Source organism: Melitaea cinxia, chromosome 25 (assembly GCF_905220565.1).
Source record: "Melitaea cinxia chromosome 25, ilMelCinx1.1, whole genome shotgun sequence".
Classification (NCBI taxonomy): domain Eukaryota; kingdom Metazoa; phylum Arthropoda; class Insecta; order Lepidoptera; family Nymphalidae; genus Melitaea; species Melitaea cinxia.
In genome coordinates, this window is record NC_059418.1 from 3,053,839 (window position 1) to 3,078,216 (window position 24,378).

Consider the following 24,378-nt stretch of genomic DNA (forward strand, 5'->3'; position numbering starts at 1 on the left):
GTTTTAATGTGTTATATCAAATAATAATTCATCCACCCAAAGCTATTATAAGTCACTACCAAGCTTAATAATAGGTATATTTAGAAAAATCATTTTTCACTTAGGTTATGTTTACAAATGACAACGTATTTAGGCTGTGTTATAGACCGCATAAATTGTTTGATACTTTGACACTTGACTTTTATTAGTCATAATAATTTAGATTAGATTTCGTATTTTGTTTTCTAAATCTCGTAAACTCCGCGTCGTAGTTTCTTTGAAGGTAGCACTTCAACCCCGGGGGCATGGACGCGCCAGCGCGTTAACTTTGATAAATCTAGAAATAAATAATGCTCGATCCACAATCCATTTGAAAATTCCGCCCGCTGTCTTTCCCCTGACCTATAGTGAACATTGCAAGTGCAACTTCATGACTGTGCATCAATTCGTAAACTCATCGAGTGACGTCGTGGATCTTCGTTTTTTTTCGGACTTTTGCTGTCAATAAAAACGCGTCGAATGCACCGCGCTGCGCCCACTAATTTGTTTTGTAAAACCTACGTAATTTTGTGCCGTCTGATTAAGATTACCTACCTATAGTGAATCTATAACTATCCGCTTTGGAAGTTGTGTGAGTGAAGAGAAGAAGACTGTATCAGCCCTGGACAAGGTGTTACTGCGCTCGTCTTGTGCCCGAAGGACAGCGGCTGCGGCCATTTAAGAAGAAGCTTGCAAAGGTCAGTGTCCCTTTCTCTATAATTCCAAAGTCCCTACGTCCCATTTACCTGTGGGATCGAGCAAACAAACAGATATACAGTCCACTAAATCGCCGCTTAGAATTTCGTATAACCCGCGCCACCATACAGTATTGTTCGAATTAATGTGAACACATCAACATTTTTCACAATTTAACTTTTTTTCACAGTTGGCAATACTTTTATGTCAAAGGAGCGGCCATTTTGTTTTACTGTTTTGTCAGTCAGTAATTGGTCAGTAAGTAATAGCATATAACAAGGTACAGACGCGTTGCATTTGTTGTTTTTGCGAATTATTGTATTTTGAGTGAACTAAGGCTTTATTTGCTTTTTATTTGTGAAGATGGATATTACTCCCAAAAAGCGTACTAAAATTGTGACTTTGAATGAACACACCTCCATGACTCAAAGAGATATTGCCAAGGAGTGTGGTGTAAGTTTAGGAGCTGTCAACAAAATTTTGCAACAGAAAAGGGACACTGGGACGATTGAAGTAAACAGAAAAGGGAAATGTGGAAGGAAAAGAAAGACAACAGCAAGGGACGAAGTTTTTTTAATTAGAGAAAGTAAATTAAACCCTAGGAAAACCAGCCAAGACCTTCAGCAAGACTTAGCACACGCTGGAGTTATTATTCATGACTCCACCGTACGAAAACGACTCATTGAAGGGGGAAGAAAAACAATTAGACCTCAAAAAAAACAGTTACTGACTGCTGCTATGATGAAAAAACGATATGATTGGGCAAAGAAATATGTGAGCTGGACTGTTGAAGATTGGAGAAAAGTGTTGTTCTCAGATGAGAGCCATTTTTTGGTACAAGGACAGCGATCTCGTTTCGTTAGAAAAAGTGACAACGAAAAGATTACGGCAGCTCATATTGATCAAGCTGTTAAACATCCATTAAAGAAGATGTTTTGGGGCTGCTTTTCTTATAAAGGTACCGGATGCCTTGTGCCAATTGAAGGGATGATGAACTCGCAAAAATACAGAGACTTGCTAGAACAAAGATTGGAAGTTGAACTAAGAAAAGTTGATGCTAACGGTCAAGAAGTTTTTCAACAAGATTCGGCTCCATGCCACGTGTCCAAGATCATGAAGAAATATTTCAAGGACAACAATATATCATGCCTTGAATGGCCAGGGAACTCGCCGGACCTTAATCCCATTGAAAATCTGTGGGCTATTGTAAAAGCTAGACTTCGTAAAATGGATTGCACAACAAAAACAAAACTAATTGAGGCTGTAATCCATACATGGTTTCGAGACCAGCAAATAAAAGAAAACTGTAAAAAACTTGTCGATTCCATGCCAAAACGTGTTGAAGAAGTTATAAAAGCCAAAGGGGGACACATTTTCTATTAAAACAATTTAAATTGTATTCATTTCTCTATTTTTTTTGTCTTATGACTAATAAATGTTGATTTTTTCAAATTATCATTTGTGTTCACATTAATTCGAACAATACTGTACCTTATGTTTGTATGTATTGTAGCCTGTAGGTCATAAACTCATAACACATTAAATTAAGTCCTATTTCAAATAAAGTATAATTAAGGCTTATAAAATCAAAGGCAGCTAACTTAACGTCTGTCGACATCGGCATTCCAGACGCCAACAATTTCCACTGCTCAAACTGGTTTTCTGTTAATTTACATTCGTCCATGAAGCACGCATTGCTGTGTAACAGGTTACTACAGTTGAAACTCGAGTTTGGCGTCAAACCCGTCAGTCTACAAAAGTTAAACTGACATTCTATCAAAGAGGACATTATCATCGTTTTGCCCGTCGATGGTACTCCAAAGAAAAATAAATTATTCTTTTTACCAGTCTTACCAGTTAAGTGGTTTAATGTTAAACTTGCAAATTTTCCTATCTCAATGTCATTATTTTTTAAAATGTTAAGTAAAGTTTTGCATGACGTGTCTTGATATTCGTCTGTCATCAGTTCTGTGTGCATTTTTTTAAATTTTGCCTTGGCTCTTTCGAATCTTTGTTTTATCGGTTCCTGAAATACCAAAATTCTGCTAATGTGGATGTAGTTTTTGATCCTCTCTTGATACTGTTTAGAGCAGATAAACTCAATCCCCTCAGGCGTTCTTGCAAGCACTTCCATAACCTCTGATTCTGAGAAAGCACTGTTTTCGCATAAAAGTAATATAATATCTGTATTTCTGTCATAAGAATTGCGATTTTTCTATTGACATTGTTGTTTGTATTGTTTTGCCATCCGTATAAAATTTCCCGGTTTTTGCGTGATACTTTATCTCCGTGCCGAAGTCGTTTTCGTAGGTTATGCTCATCGGTTTCACCAACTGCATCCACTAGTCCTGACTGTTCTTCCGATAGTGTTGGGCTTTCATCTCGAAGTATTGAATCTCCCCTTTCGGAACAGTCAACCTCGTAGTTCTCAGCCGACCACCTATCGTACCCGATCATTCCACACGAATGACCGGCGCATTTACAAGCTTCAACATGTTCGTCGCCGAGAATGTCTTGTAGTACTTGACGACCATTCCCGGAATAAGTATACTCGCGTAGACAAGACAGGCAATTAATGCTTGTTGTCTTGTAGGTTCTTTCTCGAATAATTCGTCCCAATCTAGAGTTAAAACCCCACTGTTTATTGTGACTAATGTAGACGAGGTGCCAATGCCGTCTTCTTGTTCCCTGATGGTAAGCGATGAGTTTATAAGGTCCGTTATAAACTGCTGACACTTCGTTTTGAGACTTTGCGATATACGTACCGACTGGATATACTCCCCCTCCCATGTCTTCAGTGTTGTCTCCAGGCCTTTCTGTGCTGCCTCCCCCGACAGAGTATCTTCTGGTTCGTCCATTTCCCCATCTGACTCTATATCCGCCATCGCCTTCAGTGACCCCAATCCCTTCTGCTCCAACACATAGTTCAGAGCTTTCTCCTCTCTCAGTTTCTGCCAATTGTATATCCCCGTCTCGTCTTGACCCTTCGGTATTGGCTTCCTCGTCAGTTGAGAGTGTTGGTTCTCGTCGTCCGAGTCCGCATTTGTTAAAACACGCTTCATTTTTAAAGTGAACAACGGGATATATTTGCTTACTTTTAAGTTTCTCCTCGATGTCTGCCCTGGTTATGATGTGGTAGTAGTATACTGTCTTGGTGTTCATAGTCGACAGTACCGATCCTACGCCCGGCCATAATAAAAATGTGTGAGAAAAAAAGAAGTGCCTGGAACGGAAACAAACATTCCAAACTGGGGGTGGTCCACCACCTGCTACTGACCCACCAACTGGTGATGACATAGCAGTGTGGCTCCCTCATGAGTTTACTGTAGACTCAAATGAGTTTGATTCGGATAACCAGGTACATCAAAGATACACATACTTGTTCAATAAGTATTCCATCTGCTGTAAAGAAATATGTATATAACTATATTAATTCTTGTTTCAGCTATTAACTGACAATAAAATGGAACACCCAATTCTAGTCCCTAAATCACCACTTCTCTGTGAGAATCCTGAACCAGAAATAGACATGGTATGTGTATTATACAGTTGGCAATAAGTTGTAGCCAAATTCTGTTACCAATTATGATCTTATACATTGTAATGTAATGCAAAATAAATAATTTAACTTGATTATTTTAGATGTCGCAACCAGGCACATCTACGAAGACCACACACAACACACCAACAAGTACCTTATTCGTAAATATGACACGTTTTTATACTTCATTTGCATCCTATTGCGTGCATTAAACTGCAAGTACCGAAATAATTTTAAAAATATTCTTTCAGGTGACACCAGCAATTACCTCTAAACAACTAGACATACAACAGATCACCACCACACCAACAAAGAAAAAAGTAAAGAGTCCGAATTGTAAATTAAAACATAAACTGGTATATTATTTTTATCTTTATTATTTTTTTTATCCTAATACATACCTATAGTAAATAATATTTATATCTGTTTGTGGCACTTAAATCAAGATTTAGTATAGACATGTAATCTGAATAATCAATTGAGGCTTATAAAATCAAAGGCAGCTAAGCGCCATACATTCGTAAAATGAGTTAGCTATGGCGCCATCTGCTTTAGTTAGTTACGCACGTTTTGATATCTTCATTTTAATAATAAATGCAGCTAAACTCCCTATAAATTCAATTCGATAACTTATGTTGGCATCAAAAACAGCTACGTTTTAACCAAAAAGGATCAAATATAGCTAGGAGTCACGCCGGCCAATCAGAGCACAGGATTTATAAGATTCATCATGACCGCCGCCATACATTTCGTGTGCACGTTAAGTCCAGTTTTTGGCTAATATCTTGTGGATTTATTTAAATAGCGTGATTAATTCTGCATTAAAACACGAGTTTTGATACCCATGGAGGTCCTAGTAACACCAGCAAGTGCGGGCAAGGCTCGTAAAAGGACAAAAAACCCCGAGAAATGGAAGGCTAACATAGATAAGAAAATGAGGTTAGTGATGTGACTGATTCGATACATACTATTCCGATATTATAATATTAAATTTACTAAACGTTGCAAAGACAAAGTATTTTCTTGGATTCTTACAACCTATTAGAAAACTATTGATAGGGAAAACGCACGTAATAGTGTACATGCTGCCGAGCATGTTCGTCGGACGGTACATAGACAATGGTTATTGAGTACAATATGATTGGAGCCACTGTACCAAAGCTTCAACATCTTTGCATGATAGTCTTCTCTTCTGAGTATGAAAATGTCATTCTAGCCTTCCCTCGAGATGCTTCTCTTTGAAGTTGTAGACCGTACGCTCTTGAGCCGTTGACTGTATATTATATTCTAATACCAATATCATTTACAGGCACCAACGTTAAGAAATTTAATTCCCATATTAAGAGAAGATTTGGGGTACGATGGGAGTCATGAGCATTTGCGACAATTACTTAAAGTATTAGGTTTCAAGTATATGAAATGCCAGCTGGCCAGCTCATCTGGGGTATCGCAAAACGTAAGATTGCTGCCCAAAACGTAGGGTCGATTGATATAAAGGTATGACAGTGTAGAATAATTTATATTTCTTTGAATATTCATAAACATATAGTATAACGTATTATATACGTTTTATCTTTAAAGGAAAATATAACTACAATAAAATGTTGAAACACTATAAAGTATTGTCATTGTCTACACGAAGAGATGTTTTGGATCTTTGCTTTTTAAATAAAATTATTAGAGGAGATATTGACTGTCCTGATTTGGTCCGAAGATTAAAACTGGCAATCCCTAGAAAACCTATGAGGACTACCAGATCAAAACAAACATTCGTGAGCAGATTTGCTAGAACCAATTTGGGCATGAATACATGCTTAAATAGAATCATAAACTTATATAATTCAATTTTAAAAGAGGATGCAGATATTGATATTTTTAGATATTCTGGGAAAGCATTCAAGAGAAAAGTTAAGATGCTTTTTTTACATTTGAACTCAAATTAGTTACCTACTGTATGAAGTTATGAACATTCTTTCCATATTATACTTTAAATTAGCTGATTTCTTGTACCTCAAACCGTTTACCTATAGATATATTATATTTATAATTTTTATATTTATTCATAGAATTCCCGATGTATTATCATATTAATTGTTGTATTTCGTTGTTTTTTTTTTTTTTACATATACCTACATATTTTAACTTTTTTCTTTTAAATATTTTTTACTGTTTTAGCACGGGTTTTAATTGTTGTAATTTTTTTTTTTGATAGTTGGTTTTATACTTTTATTGATGAGTTAATTTTTCATAAGATAGATATTTATTGTTAGTATAAGTTTCGAAGCAACTGTTTAAAGTGTATTGCATGCTGAGTTAGCCTATAAGTGTGGTGTATAGTGTAAGATATTCTGTTTAACTATATAATTATGATAGAAACCACTGTATACTACGTTGGCTTCCTATGTAAATAAATAAATAAATAAATAAATAAAGGAAGCAGCAGAACGTGCTTTCGAAGGTATAACAGAAAGCGACTGGAGAAAATCTTGCGAGAGCATTTGGTGGAGATAGAGAAGTCTTATTATCAGCGAGTATTAACTCTTTACCACGACATAGAGCAAGTAGTAATTAATTTAGAGGATAGCAGCAGCACTACCTCTGATTCTGAGTTCGAGGAAGTAAACATGGAGCGAGTAGCAGACTTAAATGAAGGAACTGATTTTGAGGCCGCCGGCTGTAGCCATGAAAACATGGAAGTCGAGGGAGTAGAATACCTAGATGAAAAATGAAATTTGAATAGATTTATACTAATTACTTAATATACCTTCTAAAATTATATAAGGCATCAACACTAAACAAAATTTATTTTTTACAGAAAAGGCTTTAAGAAAAAAATGGAAGAATATTCGAGACCAATTTATGAAAGAGTTTAAAAAAATTCCGGTTTCTCGTTCTGGTGATGCTGGAACTGATCAAAACACTTCAGTGTGGCCATATTTTCAAATGATGCAGTTTGTAAAGATGACGTTACCCCAGAATCAAATGAAGGCAATTTAGATGAAACTACTGATGGAAACTGTAGTGATAATAACGAGCGGTCCCCAACTCCCCAGTCAATAGCTGGTTCATCTACAAGTACACTATGTACGAGCACCAAACGTAAATGTGCACAAGATGTAAGAGAGGAATTTATGGAATTGGAGAAGAAAAAGTTGGAATTATTACAAATTAAACTGTCGCAAAGCAGCGAAAGGCAAGAACAAGATTGCGAAGACCTGTTATTTTTTAAAAGTTTGTTGCCGTACATGAAGGAGTTAACTCCTATACAAAAATTACATACTAGAAACAAAATTACACAAGTTGTTATGAATGAAATGAATAGTGTCACGACCCAGGCTTACCATGGTTACAATACTTACGAATATAACACATCAAATTATGGAAATTAAACTTTAAGGGCCGAAACACATAAGCGCGTTGCGGCGCCGCGCCGCTGAAATCGGCAGTGCGCTATAGCGGTGCGGCGCCGCAACGCACGACGTGAATTCCAGCGTTATGACGTCATACTTGTTGACAAGGATGCAGTTTGTTTCTAACACTCTTGCAAACAACACGTGTCAACCGAGAAGCAGTTTTAAAATTAAAATGTCTGACGTTGACGTCGATCTGTTTATATCTTCGGTTCAGGAACACCGTTGTTTGTGGGATACTAGTGACGAAACCTATAAAGACAAATTTATAAAACAAGAAGCATGGAAAAGCATTTGTGAGATCGTTTATGTTGATTACAAGGAAAAAAACTCAACCGAAAAATCAAAACTGGGTAAGTAGTAACATATAGTCTTAGGCAATGATATTTTAAACTAAAGATAAGTTACGTTCATAGTAATTTACGTTTTAAATCTGTTCCTGTGTTTAAATCATTACCTCCCAGCAATCCAAAACTGCACACATTTGCAAGTTTTACTGATAAGCAAACCAAAAGATATGAAATAAAACGCAATTGAAAGAGATAGCTATAATTTTAATGGTTGCACTTCAAACGTTTCTTGTGCATAGAGTAACATTTATAGTCGTAGAGTGGACACTTGATTCAAAACTATTCAAAAGTACATAGATAAGAAATAAAACATCTTACAAAAGTAAATCACATTTATTGAAAATTTTAACAGTGAAATAATTAATAATGAAAGAAAAGAAATAAAGTACACATTTTTAACCGACTTCAAAAAAGGAAGAGGTTACTCAGTTCGACCGTATATATGCTTTTTTTATGTTTGTTCGCGGACATCTTCGTTGTTTATGAACCGATTTTGATATTATTTTTTTGGTCGAAAGTTTATACTTCCGAGGTGGTCCCATTGTCACCAAGTCAAGATCTGATGATGATCCCAGGGAAATCGAGGGAAACTCTGGTTAGGAGGTGAGAGAAAATTCTTTCGAAAAATGACATATTATTGAAGTAGATTGTACCTATGCTGAACAAACAAATTAAACGTGAATGAAAATGCAGGCCACAGCTGCTAAATACTTACTACTTTATAGAATGATGTATTACCTCTATAAATGGAACATCATTTTTTTGAGTAGTGTTCGTCCTTTTTTCGAAACATATTTGTTAGTAGTTTTGAAGTGATTGCTACAAATTCTGCTGATTTTTGATGGTATCCAGCCTGATTCGCTTCTTTGTCACGAACAATTGCTATCCAAACTTGTAGTCTGACCGGATCAGTCGGAAACCTAATTCATTAAAAGAAAAAACAATAATAATCCTAAATTAGCAGTATAATGTATACTTTAATAGTAAAGAAAAGAACAAAGTGAAATTATTTTTATGTTGATTACATTAGTCCATTACATACAATAGATAGTTATTATAAAAACGAAGTAAACATAAAGAACAACTGAACTTTAACTGTAGGCATTTAAGCTAACATCAATATTTCATTCTGCACTAACTAATCTATGTCGCAGCGCACGCATCCTTATCGCTCTAGCGTCAAAACTAGATCGCTTTCTCTTTCTTCACCTGAACATGGCGTCTTGCGTTAGTTACTAGATAATTTGCAAAAATAATTGAAATATACTAAAATATTCTAAGTTTCTTTGCATATTCACATGTGGTAAGAGATCCCTTGTATTTTGTTTACTTTAGAGTCATAATTGGTACACTTCCGAAACACAAACGATGGCATTTTTTATTTATTTTTGGTAAGTACACAGAGACCTACAATGCGGTACGCTTGTGATAGAGCTCAATGCAGACTAATTACAAGACGTCCCAATTGGGACGTATTTGAATCTTCACAGCGCGCGCGCTTATAACATATCTGCTACTTGTTTTATTTAATATCATTGGTCTTATGTTTACGCGATCACTATTCACAATAAAACTACAATTTTTACTGTAGTAAAAACGTAAAAATCTGATCCGCGGTTTAAATTGTAGTTTAATGTAAGTAGCATGTATCTTTTTTTTTTAATCATATGAAATACACCATTTATTTTAATGCCCTATGCAAAAGATTTTCTCTAAGTTAAAATTATATTTTTTTCTCGCGCTCTTATTCAAAAAGGTAAACAAATACTATAAATAAAACCAAATTGCCATTTAAATTGTTTACTCGCAGTTCACAACATGTTAAATAGTTTGAATCAAATGTATTAAGGTATTATTTGTATTTTGAACTGAGTAGGTATACGAACATTCATATTTTGTTTAATTGCCAACTTAGGGCGCCAACATCACTGGAAAAGTAATTACAAAAATCATTCCGTATTAGATGTGGGCTTAAATTATTTTCATTTGCTGTGGGCAAATGCAACATTTGCAGATCAGAATCATCAAAGATAATGTCATCGGTCGCTTGTACTCCATCTCGATTCAAAACAAAGTTGTGCATTACACAACATGCCTTGATAATGTCTGTCGCAAATTCGTATTGCACATTCATAGATCGATGAAATATGCGCCATTTATTGGCTAGGATGCCAAAAGCGCACTCGACATATCTTCGGGCACGACTCAGTCGATAATTGTAAACTCTTTGTTGTACCGACAAATGTTTTCCTGAGTAAGGGCGCATGACGTTATTCGAAATTGAGAATGCTTCATCTCCTACAAAAACAAATGGAGTTTCATTTTGAGAACCTGGTAAAGGCTTTGGTACAGGAATAGGTAATTTGCGTGTCATAATCAAATCATAAAGTTTAGAGTTCTGGAAAACGGTGGAGTCACTTTCCTTGCCATACGCTCCTATATCGACAAAAATGAATCTATATCTAGAATCTACAAGAGCTAATAAAACTATTGAATTATAGCCCTTATAATTGTAAAACAGTGATCCACTGTGCGCAGGACATGTAATACGGACATGTTTACCATCAAGAGCTCCTATGCAGTTAGGAAAATTTGCTTTCTTGTCAAACTCAATAGCGACATCTTCTAGAACCTGTTTTGTTATAGGAGGTATATTTTGACTTGATAGATGTTTCCATATGGCGCGACAAACTGTCCTTACAATTTTTGCTATTGTACTTGCTCCTCGGAAGTAATTCGTATGCATGGTTTTAAAGTCACTGCCGGTTGCTAGAAATCTAAAATGAAATAATAATTAGTAGGCAAATAATAAAATAATACAAATGTAGGTATAATCAAACTCAAACCGCGCAGGTAATAGTGTTGCTAAAGGAATAGATTTTCAAAGATAGACAGGTAGTTTTTCAAAGAAGTACTCAATAAATATTTTACATTATGGTTGTTCTAGGCAAAGTCAATCAGTTTTTAACTTGCCTAAGTCAAGAAAAAGCAGAAAATTATTCTTTTTCGGCGGCCAGCCATTTATATGAAATTGGATGGACCGAAAGTACTTATGAAAGTTATATCAAATTTTATATGTAGTATAAATGGAATCTAGGGAATTTTAGTCTTTATTACTATTTTTCACTTGTGAAGTTTTTTGTTGCAGGTAATGATTTAGTCAAGAAGTGGAAGGCCATAAAAGATAATTTTGCTAAATATCAAAAAAAACTAAAAGATGCCAATCGATCAGGAGCTGGAGCTGCAAAAATTAAAGAATATCACTTGAATAAACAATGACAGTTTTTGAAAAAGGTTTCACAAAATGCAACTGATTCCAGTTTATGCGTAGCGGAAGGAGATATTGAGAATGAAATAACGGCATTGCCTCGTTATAAAAGTCAACCACGAAAACGAAAGGCAGATGATAAGGATGATATTGAAGAAGATTTATTGGCAATATTAAAAACACCGGAGAATAGACATTTGCATTTTTTCAAGGGGATTTTACCATCTCTACAATCGTTAAATGAGAATCAAACATTGATATTTCAAAGTCGGGTGCTTCATATATTAACCGACATTCTTCAACCTTCAATTCATCAAAATACACATCACGGCTATAATCAAGAATATCAGCATCAGGGTTACAATCAAGGATATTCAACTATGAGATACGATAATACGGTTCAGAGTGGCTACCACACTTCTACTCCTGGAAGTTCGATTACTGAACAGAGGACTACCTCATCATCAAACCAACAACGTCCAATAAATTCACCATTTTTACTGGACGAAACGTCAGCTACTTCCTATGTTTCACAAGATGAGGAGTTTGATTTTTCTTAAATTGATCATTACATTTTTTAAGGCCTATTAAAGTATTCTTAAAGTAAGAAAATTGTATAATGCAAAAAGCTTAATTTGATTCTGTCTTGTTTCATTTCAACCTGGCTTTGTACCACTAGGTACCCCCAAACCATGAACACTAGTGATGCAAAATTTTTATCGACACCCCGCTAGTACCACAGGTGTATAAAGCCAGGGGTACAAATAAAACTAAACATTTGATTCCGAGTGCCATAAACATCAATAAAAAAAAATAAGAAACCTATTTGTTTTACCTTAAAGTTAAGCCCAGCATTTCCAAAGCAGTAACTGGTTTTCTTCCTTTATTTTTTTTCTTCTGTATATATTTTGATAACTCGCTTAATAGCTCTTCAAATGATGATATACTCATTCTAAAGTAGGCAACAAATTTTTTTTCGTCTATCTTTAATGCTTCGTATTTTTTAGAAAAGAACTCGCCATTTGGATTCATACCCTTACTTAATGGATGTATCCAGTATCTTCTTTGCCGTATTTTTAAGATAGAATAATGTCTTCTTAATAACAAATAAGCAATAAGTTTATTACGATCCATCGCAGAGAGACGTCTATCCACACTCAAAAATCACGAGAAAATGGTTGCCCTACCATAATGCCCTGTTTCGCGACGCCGCAACGCGGCAACGCAACTGCCGATTTTGGCGTTGCGGCGCCGCAAAAATAAGCAGTTTGCGTTATGTGTTTCGGCCCTTAATATAATTAACTACGAAAATACTTTTTTTTTTAAACTCACCTTATAGTTAAAAATAGTCTTTCTGCGGGTTTTATGCTTTTATGAAAATTTGTGTCTTGTTTTGAAATCTCATTCCTTATTGAATCCAATATGTAATCGAAACAGTTGACAGTCATCCTGGTATATCCAAAAAAATCTTGAAGGATGTTCTCTCAAATTACTATATAAAGTATGAAATTCACCGTACCGTTCTCTTTCTTTATTAATTTCGTGCACACCAATTCTAATTTTTATCATCTCCCACTTTAGGTATGAATTTTCGGTTCGGTAAAAATAAAAGATCGTCGTCCATGGTTACAATCTCTGATAACACGTCACACCCGCGCAAACGCCTGGCGGCCAATGTGAACACGAACCCGCCACGTCTTCGCGACCGCACCCGCCACCGCGCCCGCGCGTTCCTACGTGAACAAGTACTAAGATTTTTGGTTTTTTTTTGCACCTTTCATTTAAATTAAGCGCAAAAGTACATAAAAATAGAATCAGTGATAAAAATGACAAAGAAAAAATTCAGATGGCAAAAGTAAACATTCAAAAAGAATTTAAAGACAATTTGGGATTATTGGTAGACATTCCCAAGGTTAGCTACGGAAATACCAATGATGGTAATACATCACGACGATTTTTTCAAAACGAAGACGTAGCAGCTTCAATCACGGGCATTAATATAGAACTGATAAAAAAGTTTAAAACAATACTTCTTCTTATACAATACTTCTTCTTCTGGTTCTATCTTCTGGCTTCGAAATTGATTTAGGAAAGTTTTCAAGCTTTACCATGAGTACAGCTAAAATATACGTAAACTTGTACTACTCATGGCAACCTATGTCACCCACAGTACATAAAATATTGGTGTACTCATCAAGCGTAATAGCTCACGCTCTGTTGCCAATTGGTCAGTTATCAGAAGAAGCTGCAGAAGTGCGAAACAAACATTTTCGACAGTATAGAGAGAGCTACCCTAGAAAGTTTTCTAGAAGAGAATGCGACGAAGATGTGCTAAAACCGACTTTTGCTAACTTCTGACCCTTATTTAAGTAGCATAAAGTTAAAAAAAATAATAAAAATAAGCCACCATATAGTAAGGAAGCTCTTGAATTTTTTAAGCCAGATGACAGCCTTTGTTAATGAAAAAGAGCTAATTTATCTACCTATAGATGAAAAGGCAAATACTAATTTATATTTTTGGGACCTTTAAACATTATATTTTACTTTTATACTTAAAATATCTTACAAATCATATTTTGTAGTATTTTATAATAAACACTTATTTTTTTGTTTTATTACCTATATTGTCACTGTTAAAGAACGTCTGACATTATTATTGCGTGGCAACTCTGCAACGGCTCACATCGTGTGGTCCATTCCTAATTCGTCGGTCGTCGATGTGAAGTGTTTGTGTAAACTGTGAGTTCAATAGACAATAGAGTGAATTGAAAGAACGTTTAACACAGGGATTTGACATAATCACCCTCATTCCCATTTTTCTTCTCGTCGTGCGCAGCAATTGATAAATCATTGTGATTTTGCAATATAGTATAATTCAGTTTGACATATTTTATCTTCAATCTCCATTCTTCAAGTAATCAAGTATCAAATTGCAAGTAGATAATGAATCGATCATCTGGCGCCCGAACAGGGACTTCCAAGCAACAAGCAATCCAAAAACACCAGAACGTGTGGCCGCCATCTTATGCCGAGCAGTGACGTAACCAAAGCCTTACCTCGCAGCATGAAAAGATAAGTGCCCTATATCCATCCAAACCATGATTCCCAATCCTAATTAATCCTAATCGATCCTAACCTTTTTCTAAATTCTTTTTCCCTATTTTTAATAACCATGATTCCCAATCCTAAATCCTAATCCATCCTATTCGTTTTTTTCTTATTTCCATTTGTATTTCAAAATTAGCATTCCGCTATTGCAAAATTTACAATGATTTTTCGTTTAACTTTTTTTATTGCCGTACAACATTGGACAAACCAAAAAACCAAAGTGTACCTATATTCAATTTTTCTTGTTCGAATTTCTTCATTTAATACAATTTTATATTAATGTTTTTCAACTTTTAGTTACTTATCGTTCGGGAATTCTAATTTATTTTCTGTTAGTTGTAGTACGTTCAGTGCAAAAGATTTTGACAAACGGAATCTAGTTTTAAATCAATCCTCATTGTATTCTCCGTAATAATTATGACCCATTTGAAAAATTCAAATACTCTCGGTCGCATTGTTTTTGTCTCTATATCTTCTAGATTTTCAAGAAGGCCTAAGTAGTGATCTTGATAGTTATCAATTAATACATTGAAATTGAACACCGACTGCATGTTTATCTATTATCAAAAACTCTTTAAACTAATAACGTAATGTTGCAACTGTTGTAAAGTTACAGAATAATCTGCTGAGCAGATGTCAAAATATAGCATTAATGAACGGTTAAACAATGCCGCTCGGTTATAGTAATCGGCTGTTTAAGGTCTGTGAACACTGGTTAACGTGTGGTAAAGATTAAAAATTTACTTAATCGGTTGTTTAAATGATAAACAGCCGTTTTAAAAGTCGGTGAACTCTGCCTTTATTCATTTAGGCCCGTATTTATAAATCGCTCTCAGATACAATCTCAAGAGCGATCTCAGCTGATAAGCTCTCAGGATTTAATCACGATCTCAAGACCATTACTAATTAATAAATCCTCACCAAGAGCGTATCACCTGATACCGATCTCAAGATATCGAACTCAAGATGTTGTTTAGTTTTGAATGAATGATTGACCAAATGATGCCGCGTTTTGTATGCGCCCTGTTATTGAATTTTTAGTTTTTGATTTACCGTCAAATTATATAAAAATGATAAAATATTGATGTTTTCACAAAATATCCACAATATTATTTATTTACTTTGTCAACACTAGCGCTGTCATACGCAATTAGAAAGGAATTTATAAACAACAGATGCAACGATCGCGCCACCTAGCACATCGTTCGATAGTCATCTACCCTCATTTATTATATTACTCGAGTTATTCCGACGTGTACGAAACGAACGGTGCAACCGCCGCTAAGGCAGTCTTGGCTCTGGCTTGGCACGATACCCTAGTTGTATCCTGCTAGTAGCTTAACCTAGACTCATTCGATAATTAATTTGTGCATACGAATTAATTGTTACATATTATGGCGGATAACATGAGCAGTGAAGGTGAGCGTTGATACGTATCTCAAAGTGGATCTCCTTAAACCTACACCTGGGTCGCAAGTCCTAGGCACTGCTCTGAGTTATTCTCTCCGCCACACGATAGACTCGATCGGAGCGCTGAAGAGCGCGCACGCATCCACGTGTTCGGTGGACGATACAATTTTGTTCTAATCTTTTTAAGTACTACCTACATAATATTGTAAAGAGTGCGAGTATAAACTACGCCCGCGCCCTGCAAATATAGAAAAGGAGCTTCCAAGAGTCGAAAGACTACAACTTTTTAAAAAGTGAATATGATTAAATTTTAAGTAAATATAAAGAATTTTTTTTTGTTTGTTTTTGTTTATGATTTATAACAAAGCAAAAATAAAACGCAAGCAATCTGAGAACTGTCATACAAAAAAAAAACCAACAAAACAAAAAAAAAATAACAAAAAAGACCACTTTTTGCAAGTTGTATTACGTTGTTGAGTGTTACGCTATTTTTTTATTGATATAATACTTGTCTACTTCTGTCTGTATCTGAAATGACATCCAAACATATTTTTACTCCAATGGAGAAGAAAGTGTTCTTGGACGTTTTAAAATCTCAAGCGACAGTAATTGAGAACAAAAACACGGACGGCTCAACATTGCGCGAGAAAAATGTGGCATAAATACAAGTCCTCATGTAACAGCGGAGGTAAATAGTCCAGTCGTGTTTGTCAATAATTTTATTTATATACTATACTATAATGATAAACTAACCTATTATTTATTATTAGGTCTCAATTAAACAACTGAGACGACTGTGGATGAACCTGAAGCAGCGCCAACGGACAGCAATAACGAAAGAACTAACAAAGAGCAATCCTGTATTACCAGGGAATTCATTTGCCCTAAAGAAGTTTTAACAAGAGGCTAAGAAGAGCAAGGTTGTAGATTGTGAGCTTTTAAAATATCAACCCACATATTGTCTAAGTGAAATAGAAGCTGTCTCAATGCATAAACTTGTATGTAATCTTAAAGAAAGACATGGGGAAGATTTTTTGGGGAACATACAAATAGCGGAGTCTGTAATACAAAAAGTAGAAGAATTAACTAGAGAACAATCAAATAGTGCTCTTTGGTTTGAATTAAGGTACGGTCGAATAACTGCTTCTAGAGCTTTCGAAGTAAGCAGATGCAAAACAAGTGATGGCACACTTATAGCTCTCATACTTGGTGGCAAAATTCCCGACACTCAATCTATGAAGCGTGGCCGCACCTTAGAAGATGATGTGAGAAAAACTGTGGAGGGACAATTAAGAAAAACAATCAATAAATGTGGTCTCTTTTTAAGCTACAGAAATCCTATGATTGCGGGGTCCCCAGATGAAGTTTTTGAAGATGGTATAATAGAAATCACATGTCCTCTTAATGAAAAGACCTACAAGAATTTTGTAAAGAATGAAGAGCCTACTGGAAAATACAATACCCAAATGCAGCTTCAAATGTTTTTATCACAAAAGAAAAACTGTTATTATTATGTAGCTGACCCAGAATATCATAAAAATAAAAAAGTAGATATAATAAATATATCATTAAACCTTACATATGTTGAAGATTTAATTAACAATAAGTTATTGAACTTTTGGAAAACAAATATATTTTTATTCAAATTTCCCTTTATTATATCAAAGTGTACAGTAAGTGTACTTATGTATAAATGAGTATTTATTTAAATAAAAACCCTTTTTTGAAATTAAAGAATAGTTTTATTTTATTAAAGAGTCTGGCAAATTAACTAGGGCACATGCTATGATAACCGGGATAACCATCCAACTGCTGGCTTTGAAATACACAGGCCGAAGACGGGCAGCAGCGTCTTTGGTGCGACAAAGCCAGTACTGCGGTCACCAACCCGCCTGCCCAGTGTGGTGACTATGGGAAAAACACATGAGTTCACGTTATTTTTGGCGTAAACTTGTGGAGGCCTATGTCCAGCAGTGGACTGTATAAGCTGTAATGATTGATGCTATGATAATTATATCATCCAGTATTTTAACAAATTTAAAATTAACATATGCATGTGGCTTAAGCATGTAAAATTCACGTAAGTGCCGAATAACTCTTTCTATGTGAATTCTTAAGCTTGCAATCTGTTTAGTAACTCTTACTTGGTTCTTCGACATTTTCACTCTTGTTTCTACACTAGGAGGTCTTACCAGAGTTATATTGGCTTTCTGTAAAAATTTATCTACATGTTTAAACCCCCTATCTGCCATTACTACCATGCCACTTTTTAATGTTTTTATAAAATCACACCATTCAACTACAATGTGTCAGTTGTTCTTCCTCCAAATCCAGGAGAAATATAATTAACAAGTCCATTTGGTGTGTATGATATTAAATACTTTATAGTATTTGCTTTTTTATAATCGGACCATGTCATGCATGGCCTGGTTGATAGCCTTAGATGGCTTTTGCACCTCTACCTCTAGGCAGTCTATAATGCAACTGACATTATTATACCTATGTCTAAATGCCATATGTAAGTCTGCAGCGAACGCTCGCCCCGTGAGCATCGTTTCCGCGTCGCTCCGTGCCAAAAATTCCCAAAAATAGCGAAACTGTGCTCTAAAAATCCGTATAATATCTCAAAAGTTGCGCGCTGCCGCCAGCTATCCGCTGGTGGTTTTATAATTCAAATCAGTGAAAAACTCAATTTTCTACAGCCATTTTTGTGTTTTTTCTATAATAAAACTGTCGAAATTTTCATAGTGTTGATTTATAAAATTCATAACTTCGTCAGATATCAATATCTTTTAAAACTATTAGTGTCAGTGCATTCACCACATCCTCCCCTACAAATTGATGTATTACACTTGATAATTCTGTTACATTTAATATAGGTAGTTTAAAAGTATTACAAACTTAAGTGCGCGATAAAACGCCCTTTTCACAAGACTCAAGTGCGAACGCTGACGAATTTAAAGCGACGACCTATATTTTTTTTCTCATCAAAAAGTGCTCCATAGAGATCTCTTAGTGTGTGCAAATTTTAAAAATTTTTCCTCTACTGTAAGTATTTTTTCTGGACTAAAAACCTTAACTTGGTAAAGGTAGCCGTTGCCGCTATTTCCGAGGGTGTTGGTGCCACGGTTACCTACCATACATCAAAAGACTCGTAGTGACTCCCTTAATCACCCTAAACAAAAAAATCGAAGAATTTTGGAACAATTTAGCTAAAATAGTGCTTGCAAACTTAGCGTCAAATTACAAAACTATATTATTAACTTTATCAGTGATCTAGTTTAAAATTACAAGCGAGGACACATAGTTTTTATTACATTTAGTGTTACAGTGTAACTATAAGAACAGAACTAAATAAAATCCAGATTTTTTTAATAATAAATTTCGAAGATATTCACCTCCACTCAAAAGTTACGACCGCAGTACTAAGTTTGTGAGCAAAAAAAACGCCACGCCCTAACTTTATATCCTTAATAACTCCCTAGTTCTTAATCCTAGTTACACCCCCTTCTGGGGCAAATCATTTTAGACCTCCCTTCTCCTTTTCTGCTACTTTTTTTCCCGGAATTCCCACGGGAAAAAAACTCAATATTTACGATTACGTAATTATTTGAGCAAAAGTAAAGAAACTTTTAAAATTCTATAACTCCTGATCCTCCCAACCGATTTTGAAGCGGTTTTCACCTAAATTCTTTATTTTTTATTATCTACCCGGCCCCACCCAGAACTCACCCCTTTTCAACCCCTAACCACTTTTTACCCCCCACTCCCAAAATTTTTTCGTTTTAAAAATCTTAAAAAATTACTCCCGAACCGCCTCGTTTTACTCTTTAAAACGAGGTACCCCCCACCCCCCTCACTTTTTTAATTTCCAAATAAACAGCTTTTTGCAGAAATTGTTTTTTTTTCCCGTCACTTCCGTCCCTTACTACTCCGAAACTTGCCCCCACACCCCCTCTTTTTTTTAACCCCAATAGGTGCTCTACCTCTTAGAGCACACATTTCAAAAAATTCCATCCTACTCCATCCTTTAACTTTCCTACACTCCTTCTTCTTGCCTCAAAGGGGTCTCCGACGCCATTACCGATTAAGTTGGTAGGCCACATGGCGCCTAAGCGGTGCGTCGGAGCCCGATTCTAACCGAATTTTCGTTCAGTCGTCTGAACCGATCTTTGGGGCAACCCATCTATAGCCCTCACCAACTTCTCCAAAACCTGAAATTTTCGCACTTCGAGGGGAATATCTTTTTCCCTCGAAGTGCTGTCCTAAAATTCATCGGGCATCTCCATAGTAGAGTAGGGGGGGCTTCTCCTCCCCTACCTTTCCCCCTTCCCCTTCGCCGTTTCGCAGAAAACGGCATCCCAACCTCCTAAATTAAGTCATATCACCCCTCCCATCCTTGATTTACATCGCCACCCCCCCAACCCCCCCATTGTAACCCCCCCTCCTCTTACTGTTCCGCTCAAATTCACGAACCAATTTCATAGTACTCTCTAAATATGCCACCACCATCACCCCCCTGTCCTTCCGACAGGGCCGCCGCTACCACTAAACCCAAGCCAAAAACTACTAAACCCCCATCCGAACCCCTAACCCTACCCGTGCGAGCAGCTGAGATCGCTGACACCCCCTCTTTTGAGAAGACGGTGCTCACCCTCGCCGACGTCATTAAAAAGTGCCTCACGCCGACCGAGAAACAAAAAAGTGTCTCGGCACTCAACATGGACCTCGCTATAAAGGCCGCCGATGAAATCTGTGACGCCCTGAAGATCCACGGCAGAATTAAAGAGTGCCCCCGCCCCACCCCAACTCCCTCTACACTTCCCACAGATCCTACCAGCCAAACCCTCCTCCTGGCGCTTAGCCGTATCGAGGGCAAAATTGACTCCCTCGACACCAATCTCAAGACAAATACCGAACAGACGACCAAAAAAATCACCGACTCATATGCGTCCATCACGAAGAAGATAAATTCTAAGACCACGCCCAGCTCCGCCGTCAAGTCTACTACGGCTACCAAAGTCGTGGTAGCCACACCCCCCACCACCAGGCCAGCCCTGGTGATCACTACAAAAAACAAGAGCGCCAACCCGCAAGAGACCATCACTGCCTTCAAAGAGACTGTCCCCTTCAGGGAATTGGGGTACAATCCGGCAAGGGTAGTCCCACTTAAAGGAGCCATCAGGGTCGAGTTCGACTCCGAAAGGGAGCGTGACGACACCCTTAACCGCACAAAGTCTGCTCCCAACTCCAAGGTCTCTGCGGAGATCGCCCACCGACTGAAACCCATGGTCATTATCAAGGGCATCTCCAAGGAAATACCCAGCGAAGAGCTCATCGATGTCATCTTGGCACAAAACCCCGAACTCGGTGAGTTTAAAAACAATGACACAAACCAACACCTCTCACTCAAATTCAAACGCAATAACCGTAACGAATCTCTTTATAACGCCATACTCATCACCTCTCCCGGTGCCTTCCGTGCCCTCAACGCAATGGGCAGAGTGCGAATTGACATTTACCGTGTCCATGTCGAGGAGCACTCTCCCTTTTTACAGTGCCGTAAGTGTCTGCAGTTCGGACACACCGCTAAAAACTACAAAAACCCCTCCGACCGCTGCGCACACTGCGCCGAGGAGGGGCACCTTTCTCAAAACTGCTCAGCCAAGGACAAAACACCTAAATGCTTTAACTGCACCAGACATAAAGCCCGATTCCCGAATAGCAAGCACGATACTACACATTCATCCACCTCTCACACGTGTCCTATCGTAAGGGCGATGCGAACCAAGACAGACAATAATATTGATTATGGATCTGCGCAATAAATTAAGTTTTACCCAAATCAATCTCAATAGATCACACTTCTCAAATCCACACACATCACATTCACACTCACTCAAACACACACCGGACACGCCTTCAATAAAACATATCTACACAAATTTAAACTCGCCGAGGACGAGGTCTGTCCCTGCCACGGAGCTACTCCTCAATCCCTGGACCATCTCCTGAGGAGCTGCCCTGAGTTTTCGGTCTTCAGGCACAAACACGAAGAAACCTGCGGATACCTTGGAGTGGACCCTTACAACCTAGTAGGGCTTCTACCTCACAGAGCCGGTATCCGTTCCTACTTTCGCTTGTCGGACTCGATCCTGAGGGTGCTCAAGGAGTATAATGCTAGTTAATAAGTCTCAATTTACTACTGTTAATTTTATCTACTTCATTGTCACTTTTTTTTACTTATTATTTTACCATGTACCCTAGGATAAGCACAAAAAAAAAAACAAACAAAATCAACCATCATGTATATATAAAAAACAACATTACATTTTACTATATTATATTCATAAAAAAAAAAAAAAAAAAAATACATAAAAATACCATTTTACGATACTACAATTAATACTATTTTAAGTCTTTATAATTATATTCCTTTTACTTAAAAAATCATATGTACTAGTTTAAGATATCATTTCACCCCCATCAAATCAGCGAGAAGGGCGGCTGCTGGGACGATGTCATAACCAGCCCCTCCCTTATCTTAGCTCTTCACCCCCATTATCCATCAACATCATTTTCATCTCTCAATTTGGTTGACTGTTCTGAATGGGCGGGACCAACTGTATCAAATCGCAGGCCACCCCGCCCACCAGACAGTCACCAATTCATTAAAAAGACTCCAGCTGGGACTACCCTAACTTTTTTTGTATATACTTTTACTCTCAATGTCTCAACTATGATTAAACCCTTAATATTCTTCTTTACCTTTGCCGGAGCGTACCCAAATACTTCTCATTTCATTTTTGTATACTCATCAAACCATCTTATTTTTTTTTACAATTAAACCCTCATTGCGACTCAATTTATTTTAATAAAAAAAAAATGCCATAGGTAAAGTCCTTTTAATCATATCTTTGTCAAGTTCCAAAATAAAAGGACGCATTATACTAGCAATAAGGGGTATATTTTTAAGAATATCTTGCTTAAATTTGCTGAAGTCATTCCATAATCATCTGCAAGCTGATTAAATTTAACATCTAATCTTATCTTATGTAAACATAATAATAAGTGATGTTTTGGAATCTTTAATTCATCTTTTAAAATATCAATTACTTGGAATACCAAGTAATAACAATTACTTGGAATACCAAGATACAAGCTAGGCTTCTTTTGAATTTTTTCAAGTGTGTTCACTAACATCAAATCAGCTTCTAGTTTTCTTTCTTCAGCAATCAATTCACTGTCTGAAGAAGATGACTTAACTTACAATGAATGTATGGATGGTAAACGACTGTAGGTGGCTTCACATGGTATATAAAGGGAAACATCACTATCTGAGTGCTCTTCCTCAATCAATAATTTTTTTGTAATTTTGCGTAGGTTGGAGACAGGACATAATTTTTTAATAATCTCAGTTTTAAATGGGAACGTGAAACTCGATGTCACTGATGGTTTCCAGGGTGACAATGCCTGGTTTACAGTTTTTATTTTGGTCTGACTTGCTTTACTTCTGAACTTGTGTGTTAGAAATACTTGAACTGATTTATTTACTTTCTGTTCACATAAAGGTTCTGACTCATTCGTCTGTTTGAAAATCTGCAAAATAAATGAGAGTAATTAACTTCAATCTGCAAAATAAATGAGGGAAATTATAATTATAATTTGTAAAATGTACAGATCGCCTCAGACGGACATCGCGAGCATATATGAAACGATTTATGAATTAATGATGTATGGATGTCAATAAAGCAAAAGAAGTAAACCCAGGATCGTGTCTCTGTCTGTTATGTAATGATAATTTCTCTTCTTTATTATTAAAATCTACCTGAGCTTGTATGGGGAATATCTTTGAGATGTACACTTTTCGAACAACTTTCTTCTGGTTTTTCCAAACACTTGATAGTATTTGTATTATCTTTAAGACTAGTTGCTATTATCTCCATTCTTTGTTTTTTTAACATGTACGGTCGTTCTGCGCTGCTGCATGTCCGCTTTCTTCTGTCTTCTTGACATTCAAATTTACTTGGAGTACATCCTGGTTTCAAGCGCACTTGTGATACTTTTCCCATAATATGATAGATACTCAGTATAACTGAGCATATCATTTGTTAACTAAAAAGAAACAAAAAAAGTGCTTATTATTAAATAAGTACAATAAGTTATTCGAATACGGAACTAAATAACAAAACTTTAACAAAGATCTAACCTCAAACAATATTTACAATAATAAAGCAAAATTCATCAGTTTTGTTATAATAATGTATTCGCTAAATTACATTTTTTTACATACTTACATCGAAATGATCTTCACAAAAATACATTTTTGAATTTGTTGAAAAATAAAATGTGCATTATTTTTCCTTGCAAGTGTTAGCCACTTTATCTGTATTTCTTGTTTGCTTGGGACATATATAAATAATTTGTTTGGCGTTTTAATGCTTGTGCTTTTACACTGGGGCATCTTACAGTATTTGTAATACGAAGGATTCATTTTTAATTACAAAACATTTACAATATCCATATAAAAGCCGCTGTGTTTCGCACGGAGTGACGTTACACAAGACGCCATGACAG

At 36.3% G+C, this 24,378-nt stretch overlaps 2 protein-coding genes, 1 long non-coding RNA gene and 1 pseudogene across 3 annotated transcripts; 2 read left to right on the forward strand and 2 right to left on the reverse strand.

Annotated features, from left to right (window-relative positions):
• The first annotated feature begins 7,650 nt into the window (after positions 1-7,650).
• On the forward strand, positions 7,651-11,294 carry LOC123665903. The gene is made up of 2 exons (XM_045600134.1): positions 7,651-8,018; positions 11,164-11,294. Exons 1-2 carry the CDS (start codon positions 7,751-7,753, stop codon positions 11,292-11,294), a joined length of 399 nt encoding a protein of 132 aa, XP_045456090.1. The 5' UTR covers positions 7,651-7,750.
• LOC123666201 lies at positions 9,800-11,052 on the reverse strand. The gene is made up of 2 exons (XM_045600398.1): positions 10,578-11,052; positions 9,800-10,313 (listed from the first exon to the last, which is right to left on the reverse strand). Exons 1-2 carry the CDS (start codon positions 10,759-10,761, stop codon positions 9,904-9,906), a joined length of 594 nt encoding a protein of 197 aa, XP_045456354.1. The 5' UTR covers positions 10,762-11,052; the 3' UTR covers positions 9,800-9,903.
• A 5,040-nt stretch (positions 11,295-16,334) lies between the features above and the next one.
• LOC123665904 lies at positions 16,335-17,498 on the forward strand (annotated as a pseudogene).
• Positions 17,499-22,873: 5,375 nt separating this feature from the next.
• LOC123666228 lies at positions 22,874-24,142 on the reverse strand. Its single transcript, XR_006745182.1, has 2 exons — positions 23,630-24,142; positions 22,874-23,400 (listed from the first exon to the last, which is right to left on the reverse strand). It is a non-coding gene; the product is annotated as an uncharacterized LOC123666228 (long non-coding RNA).
• Positions 24,143-24,378: the final 236 nt, after the last annotated feature.

Bases quoted from the DNA above. Each gene is read 5' to 3' on its own strand.
- LOC123665903 (XM_045600134.1), top strand. From the start codon at position 7,751: ATGACGTCATACTTGTTGACAAGGATGCAGTTTGTTTCTAACACTCTT. The intron at 8,019-11,163 runs GTAAGTAGTAAC...TTTTTGTTGCAG, and splicing joins AACCGAAAAATCAAAACTGG to GTAATGATTTAGTCAAGAAG.
- LOC123666201 (XM_045600398.1), bottom strand. From the start codon at position 10,761: ATGCATACGAATTACTTCCGAGGAGCAAGTACAATAGCAAAAATTGTA. The intron at 10,314-10,577 runs GTAAACATGTCC...TTGTTTTTGTAG, and splicing joins CTGCATAGGAGCTCTTGATG to GAGATGAAGCATTCTCAATT.